At 48.9% G+C, this 8,469-nt stretch overlaps 1 protein-coding gene across 1 annotated transcript; it reads right to left on the reverse strand.

Annotated features, from left to right (window-relative positions):
- Positions 1–3,928: 3,928 nt before the first annotated feature.
- On the reverse strand, positions 3,929–5,524 carry LOC310737421 (uncharacterized protein; the record flags this gene model as incomplete). The annotated part of the gene is made up of 3 exons (XM_083561750.1): positions 3,929–4,561; positions 4,894–5,154; positions 5,315–5,524. The coding sequence occupies 3 exons, from the start codon at positions 5,522–5,524 to the stop codon at positions 3,929–3,931; spliced, it is 1,104 nt and encodes a 367-aa protein (XP_083417876.1).
- Between the last annotated feature and the right edge of the window lie 2,945 nt (positions 5,525–8,469).

The following is an 8,469-nucleotide window of genomic DNA, read 5'->3' on the forward strand; positions in this document are numbered from 1 at the left end:
CTACTTATTTAATACTTGTTTTAAATTTTAGAACATCAATATCCTCATCACATACAATTAACTATTTTAGAAAGAGTTAATTTCTAATCTGTCTAAATCAAGGGCAGTGCCTTATACATTCAAATCAAATTCTAACATAAGCAAGTTCTGACCTACCTAGTGTCAACTGTGTCAGTACACTCTGACTTTGTACTGTGGATGAGAACACAAGATTTCTTTCCACACATATTCCTAGTATGGTTACATTTAAATTATCATTATATTCTAGGTTAAATTATAGAGCTACAGCTGTCTGCAGCAGATGTTTCCCCCTAGTAACTGGCTTTATGTGTGATTGCTTAGATGAATAACACCTGAATTTAGGAGGCTCAAGGATGGTGTGTTAGCAGGTGTGATGGCTTCCACATGTGTCACCAAACACATCAAACACTCAAGCAGACTTTGCCCCCGAAAACACAATCTGATATAATATGAGATTTCTAATGAGCAAAAGTCTCACTGTTAAATTTAATACAAAGACAGCCTCACATTAGGGATATAATGATAATTTCTTCTATAATTACTATTTAGTAAATTGTAATACATTAACAATTGAATAAAGTACATTGTATTCTTACCAAATTTGTATTTATAATTTTACTACATCAAATTGTATTGCATAAAATCACATAAAGTGCAGCACTCCAATTTGTCAGGTAAATCACAATTATTCAAGCTATTATTTATAAACAAATGAAACTGAAACACTATAGCCAATTATGGATGTATGTAAGCTCATGCATGTGGGAGGGCCAGTGCTTGTTATAAAGGAACTAGATGCAGTTGAAAACTGCCAACCTCAGGTGGTCTGAGGTGCATTCAGGTAATTTTAATAGTTTGAATGAGATGCCCAGAAAATCAATCACCTTTCATAGCACAGGTCTGAATAGCAACAACTGCTTCTGTTTCAGCATATTTTTCAAACCTTAGTGTCCAACTAAGGCTTTCCCATTAGCAAAATAGCATAAAAGAGCTCTCCTTTAATGTTTTGTTGATGCAGTTTTGAAGCAGCATCACATATCCATTAGCAAAGGCAAATGTTACATCTTGAAACTTGGAACATTTTAAATACAGTACTGTTAAGAAAAAAGTTGGAATGAATGAATGAAACAAAAAATATATAATATTGGCACTTCCCTAACTCCAGTCAAAACCATGAGAAGACATGATTTCATGCATATCAATTCTTACACACAGTGGTCCACTTCAATTGAGTGCACTAATTAAAGACATCTAAAAGTATTACAATAAAAGAAAATGTCTCTATAAAGAAATGTAAATATTAATCCATATTTTTCAAAGAAAATGGGATTTTCTATTGTCATTCAAGTAGGATCAAGTAACAAAGCCCAATTTTATTAACCATTAAGAAACAAATTGCAATCACCCAATATATTAACAACATTCAAATAAACAACTAAAAAGGCTTTTTTTCCAAAGGGAAAAAAGAAGAAAAAATATTCCTGTCTTTTTTTTCTGCACAATTATAAAGAGAAATGGATCCCATAAGACTTGCAATTGTAATCAAAAATCTTTTTCTTCTTCATTTAGCACGGTTATTAATTTACTTGCAAGGTTAATTAAATATGCCCATTAGACAGTGGTGATTATTTAAAAGGTTACAGTATCTGCCTGTCTCACTATTGGGATTCTCTTTTCTTTATCCTTTGCCACTGGCGGTTGCATTCAGACAGGTTTGGCTCTGATAGCAGGGGTGACGCATTATCTCTCTTCTGAGAATCATCACTTTCCCTGCAGTCTGGGTAAAAACGGCAAATCCTTACTCACACAGGGAAAAAAGGTAGATAGCAATCACAGCAGGAATTCACCCTCACCTGAAAGGAATGTTCAAGGAAGAGAAAAAGACTGGGCTAAAAAAGATGTAGGCTGGGAAATGAGAGTCAGATCCTAACCCTAGAATGTATGTATTACAGGAAGAGGCAAGATAGGAGACTAAATACAAAAAAAGCAAAAATAAACACATTAGATGCATCTAAAGGTATAGTTGCCTTATGCTGACACAAAATGATCTTATAAAATAAATGAAGACCACCTTCTTCCTAGTTAAGTTGCTTTAAATTCTATCTGTATCTTTTGTTAATTATAGTTATTCAGTTTTAATTTAACTTTTTTCACTATAGATTCTCTTCCTCCATGATTCCAAAAAGAGTTTTCTGACCATCTCACCCTAAATAGTGCACCTTCCAAATGGAAAATTTTGATCAAACAAATCAGATGTGTGCAGATATAAGTGTCAGGCGGGAACGGAGGCAGAAGCCAAAGTGAAAGCAAACAGTGTTTATTTAAACAAAAAGGCAGTGCCAACACAAATACCTGCGTGAGCAGGGATAATCGGGAAAACAGAGTCCGGACGCCCCAACCCACCACCAGCCCGGCGGGCCAGGGCACTTGGAAGAGGGCCCCCCCCCCCAATCCTCCAGGTTCAAAGGGGACCCGGCCGGAACCGCCGTGGAGCCAGGAACAGCCGGGAAGGGCCCGAGGCAAGGCGCCCACCCCTGCAGAGAGCCGGAAGGGGCCCATGGACACAGCAGGGCCCAGGCCTGGAGCACCGTCCAACGCGGCTGCCAGGAACGGAGTGCATCCCCTGGAGTCGTACGGAAGCCGGGAGACGACACCCACGGAGAACCCCTGGGGTGCCTTGTCCTCCTCAGAGGAGCCCGGCTTCTGTGGCTCTCTGGGGCGAGACGTCGCAGTGGGAGGAACTCGGGAGCGAGACATCGTCGTGGGAGGAGCTCGGGAGCGAGACGTCATGTTCAGCGAACTCCGGGTCTACAGAGTCGCTTGTGGAGGTCTCTGGGCTCGCGCTCTCCTGATCAGGTGGCTCCGGAAAAGGTCCCAGACTATCAGAGGGCCGTGGCCGGTGACTGGGCCTTCCACAGTGCCTTTATCAGCTCCGTTCGCCTCGGAGAGGCCCAGCTGCACGACGGTGCCTCCCTTCTGACCCGGGCTGGTGTTTTCCCCCTCTGAGGGCCTTGGGACTGCCAGGCCAGCCTTACATGATTCTGGAGGCTGGATGTCCTCTCCAGCGTAATTCTGGGACGAGACCTTTGCGGTCACAGGAACTTAAAAGCGATATGTCGCCTGGAGAGGGTCCCGGAGGTATGACAGCGCCCTCTGAGGGAGGAGCTCGCCTGGGGACCCTGGAGCAGCGAGGGGCTCTGGAGGGGCCAGGAGCGGGGCGGAGCTCTCAGCGGATGCCAGGAGAGGGGCGGAGCTCTCAGCGGATGCCAGGAGAGGGGCGGAGCTCTCAGCGGATGCCAGGGGCGGGGCTGAGCTCTCAGCGGATGCCAGGAGCGGGGGGGAGCTCTCAGCGGAGACCTGGGGTGGATCGCTCCAGGTTCCCGAGGAGAGCTCAGTTCCACCTCAGAACCTCCCGGAGAGCTCGGCTACGCCCCAGGTCCTTCCAGAGAGCTCCACTCCGCACCAGATCAGCCCGGAAAGCTCGGCTCCACCCCTGGACCTCCCGTAAAGCTCGGCTGAGTTATCTCGGAGGTTCTGGAGCAGAGTGGAGAGCTCCGGGAGGTCCTGGAGCGGAACGGAGCCGTCTTGGATGGCCTGGAGCAAGGTGGAGATCCCCTGGAGAACCTGAGTCGGAGCCGAGCTCTCCTGGAGGTCTTGAAGCAGGGCGGAGATCTCTAGGAGACTCAGGTGCGGAACCGTGCTCTCGGAGGCGGGGGTGAGAAGATGGAGATCAGCCATGACCATACCAAGTTCCCTGGTGAGAAGCTGGAGGAACCGACGCACGACGGTGCTTCCCTTCTGACCCGGGCTTGTGTTTTCCCCCTCTGAGGGCCTTGGGACTGCCAGGCCAGCCTTACACGCTTCTGGAGGCTGGATGTCCTCTCCAGCGTAATTCTGGGACGAGACCTCACGGTTGCAGGAACTCAGAAGCGATATGTTGCCTGGAGAGGGTCTTAGAGGTATGATGGCGCCCTCTGAGGGAGGAGCTCGCCTGGAGATCCACGAGCGGCGAGGGGCTTGCTTGGAGATCCACGAGCGGAGAGGGGCTCGCCTGGAGATCCACGAGCAGAGAGGGGCTTGCCTGGAGAGCCACGAGCGGAGAGGGGCTCGCCTGGAGATCCACGAGCGGAGAGGGGCTCGCCTGGAGATCCACGAGCGAAGCTGAGCTCCCCGCTGGACACTGGGGCGGAGCGGAGCTCACGGGGTGGCTCGGAGGCGGAGAGGAGCTCACGGGGTCGCTCGGAGGCGGAGAGGAGCTCACGTGGTCGCTCGGAGGCGAAGAGGAGCTCACGGGGTCGCTCGGAGGCGGAGAGGAGCTCCGTGGGAGAACCTGGAGCGGAGTGGTGCTCTCTTGAGGTACCGGGAGCGGAGCTGAGCACTCTTGAGGGTCCTGGAGCGGAGCTGAGCACTCTTGAGGTGCCTGGAGCAGAGCTGAGCACTCTTGAGGTGCCTGGAGCGAGATGGAGCACTCTTGAGGGTCCTGGAGCGAGGCGGAGCACTCTGGAGGAGCCTGGAGCTGGGCGGAGCTCTCTGGAGGAGCCTGGAGCTGGGCGGAGCTCTCAGCCGATGCCAGGAGCGGGGCGGAGCTCTCAGCAGAGACCTGGGGCGGACCCGAGCTTTCCAGGAGGTCCTGGGGTGGAGCCGAACTTTCCAGGATGACCTGGGGCGGAGCTGAGCTTTCCGGGAGGTGCGGGGGGCGGAGCCGAGCTTTCCGGGAGGTTCTGGGGCAGAGCCGAGCTTTACGGGAGGTCCTGTGGTGGAGCCGAGCTTTCCGGGCTGATCTGGTGCGGAGTGGAGCTCTCTGGAAGGACCTGGGGCGTAGCCGAGCTCTCCGGGAGGTTCTGAGGTGGAACTGAGCTCTCCTCAGGGAACCTGGAGCGAAGCTGAGTTCTCTCTGAGGTTCTGGAGCAGAGTGGAGAGCTCCGGGAGGTCCTGGAGCGGAACGGAGCCGTCTTGGATGGCCTGGAGCAAGGTGGAGATCCCCTGGAGAACCTGAGTCAGAGCCGAGCTCTCCTGGAGGTCTTGAAGCAGGGCGGAGATCTCTAGGAGACTCACGTGCGGAACCGTGCTCTCGGAGGCGGGGTTGAGGAGATAGAGATCAGCCGTGACCATACCGAGTTCCCTGGTGAGAAGCTGGAGGAACCGGGTGCACGAGCTAAACACACCTCCATTTGCGTCCCATAGCTCTAAGGCAAGAGAGAGAGTTACCCCCGACAAAAAAGAAAATGACAAACGCGACCTTGGCTCTCTCCGTTGGGAAACTGGATGGATTCGAATCCATATAGTCACTCACGCACCGTGAAAACTCGCCCCATTCAGCTCTGTTGCCGGAGAAGCGAGCCGGGAGTCCCGTGACGTCATCGAGGGGGCGTGGCGCTGCCAAGTACGACCGAGAAGCGGCCGCGAGCTTCCGGGTTTTCCTGGAGGCGGGGCTTGACCGCTGCTGAATCGCGGCCGAGCGCACCCGACCGCCGAGGTGCGATTCGCACCGGGACGACGGCATCAGTCCGATCATGTCTTTTTCTTTCTCTTTTTTTTTTTTTTTGTGTCCCTCTTTTTATTCCTTTTCGCGGTCCGTTATTCTGTCAGGAGGGAACGGAGGCGGAAGCCAAAGTGAAAGCAAACAGTGTTTATTTAAACAAAAAGGCAGTGCCAACACAAATACCTGCGTGAGCAGGGATAATCCGGAAAACAGAGTCCGAGTCCGAGTCCGAGTCAAACGGCACGTAGCGGAGCTGAGCATACGCGAACACACCGGCACACGCGGACGGGCATGAACATGCAATAGCGGACAGAGAGCGTGGGTGAGTGAGCAGTTTATATAGGAGCTTGGGAAGAGTGAATAACAAGCTCCCGGTGTGCGTGATTTGAGCTGAGAGCTTGGGAGCACGCGGAAGCAATGACAGCCACAGCAAGGGGGCGTGGCAGGTGGATTCCTGACAATAAGCCAATCAAATATGTTTTTTTTCCCACAAATGGTATATATGGAAATTTTGCAAATAGTGCTACATTTTGGCTGCAAGCAATATTAATAGCGTTGATACTAGTTTTAGTGTTGCTGATGGCAATATATTGTGTACTGAAACATATTCACTTACACTGTTTTAATTTTTTTTTTATACAGTATCATTTGGTAAAATTTCAAATTTAACCACAGATACCAGAGGCAAATAAGCCCAGATACCTAACATTATCACTATTTCCACCCCCATGCTAGCTGTGCCATACCTAAGCATGGGCAATTAGTTTAGAAGTATTTCCTAGCATAAAACAGTTTAAAAACAGAATTTTGATGTTTAATCTTCTTTTACTTTTGGCTTCTCCCATTAGGAGTCGCCACAGCGGATCATCCATCTCTATACCCCCCTGTCCTCTACATCTGCCTTTTTCAAACCAACCACCTGCATGTCTTCCTTTGCCATATCCATAAACCTCCTTTTTGGCCTTCCTTTTTTCCTCCTTCCTGGTGGCTCCATCCTCAGCATTATCTTACCTATATACTCCATGTCCCTCCTCTGCACATGTCCAAACCATCTCAATCGTGCCTACCTCACCTTGTCTCCAAAATTTCCTACATGCGCTGCCCCTTTAATAAACTAATTTCTAATCCTGTCCATTCTCATCACTCCCAAAGAAAACCTCAAAATCTTCAGCTCTGCTACCTCCAGCTCCAGCTCCTGTCTTTTAGTCAATGCCACTGTCTCTAAACCATAAAATATAGAAGGTCCCACCACAGTCCTTTAAACTTTCCCTTTCACTCTTGCAGATACCCTTCTATCACAAATCACTCCTGCCACTCTTCTCAACCTTCTCCACCCGCTCCAGCCTGCCTGCACTCTTTTCATTACTTGCACCTGCAACCGCACCACTCCACTGCCCTCCCTCTCATTCACACACATGTACTCTGTCTTACTCCTATTGACTTTCATTCCCCTTTCAGTGCATACCTCCACCTCTCCCGGCTCTTCTCAACCTCTACTCTCACCACAAGACTTCTGTCTGACCTTGTCCGTCAAACTGTCCATCACCACTGCAAACAGGAAAGGGCTCAGAGCCGAACCTTGATACAGTCCAAATTCAACCTTGAACCTGTCTGTCATTCCTACTGCACACTTCACTGCTGTCACACTGTCCTCATACATGTCCTGCACCACCCTCACATACTTCTCTGACACACCTGACTTCCTCATACAATACCACAACTCCTCTCTTGGCACTCTGTTGTACGCTTTCTCTAAATACATATAAACGCACAATGTAGCTCCTTCTAACCTTCTCTATACTTCTCCATAAACATTCTCAAAGCAAATAATGCATCTGTGGTGCTCTTTCTCAGCATGAAACCATTCTGTTGCTCACAGATGGTCACATCTTCTCTCAGCCTGGCTTCCACTACTCTTTCCCATAACTTCATGTTTTGTCTGATCTCATTTTTCCTCGTTCATCAGCTGCTCAAAATACTTCCTCCATCTTATCAAACACTCTCCTCGCTAGGCAACACATTTCCATCTCCATCGTTTATTGCTCTAACTTACAGCACATCCTTCCCAGCTTGGTCCTGCTGCCGGACCAATCAGTATAAATCCTTTTTTCCTTTCTTAGTGTCCAACTTCACATACTCCTTATATGCCTTTTCCTTGGCTTTCGCTACATCCCTCTGTTTTGCCAACTTCTTTCTCCTTATGCTCTCCTGCACTTCCTCATTCCACCACCATGTCTCTTTGTCTTCCTTTCTATTTCCAAAAACCACAACAAGTACCATTCTATCTGTCTCCCTTATCACTTCTGCAGTAGTTGCCCAATCATCCCGCACCTCTTTAGCACCACTGAGCCTATGTCTGACCTCTTCCTTGAATCTCCCTCTACAGTCTTCCTCCTTCAGTTTCCACCATCTTATTCTTCTTTCAGTCCTCGCTCTCCACCTCCTTTTCCTCACCTCCAAAAACATCCTACAGACCACCAGCCGATTCTGTCTAGCTACACTGTCCCCTGCCAAAACCTTACATTCTCCAACCTCCTTCAGGTTGCATCTCCTGCATAGATCATAGTCCACCTGTGGGTACCTTCCTACAGTCTTATACGTCACCCTATGCTCCAAAATCTACCACCATATGCCCTTCCACATTCCTCTCCTTAAGGCCATACCTACCCTTCACCTCCTCATCACCTCTGTTCCCTTCACCAACATGGCCATTACAGTCTTTCCCATTCAGCAATCGTTTTTTCCTAGGTACACCTTCTACCACTCCACCTAACACTGCAAAATTTTTCCCCTCCATCTTACAACCCACTTGTGTAGCATAGGCACTGATGACATTTATCATCACTTCTTCAACTTCCAGCTTCATGGTCATATCCCTATCAGAAACTCTCTTCACCTCCACTACACTCTTACTAAACTATTCCTTCAGAATCACCCCTACACCAATTCCATTTCCACCCACACCA

Source organism: Silurus aristotelis, assembly GCF_946808225.1.
Source record: "Silurus aristotelis genome assembly, chromosome: 14".
NCBI lineage: Eukaryota > Metazoa > Chordata > Actinopteri > Siluriformes > Siluridae > Silurus > Silurus aristotelis.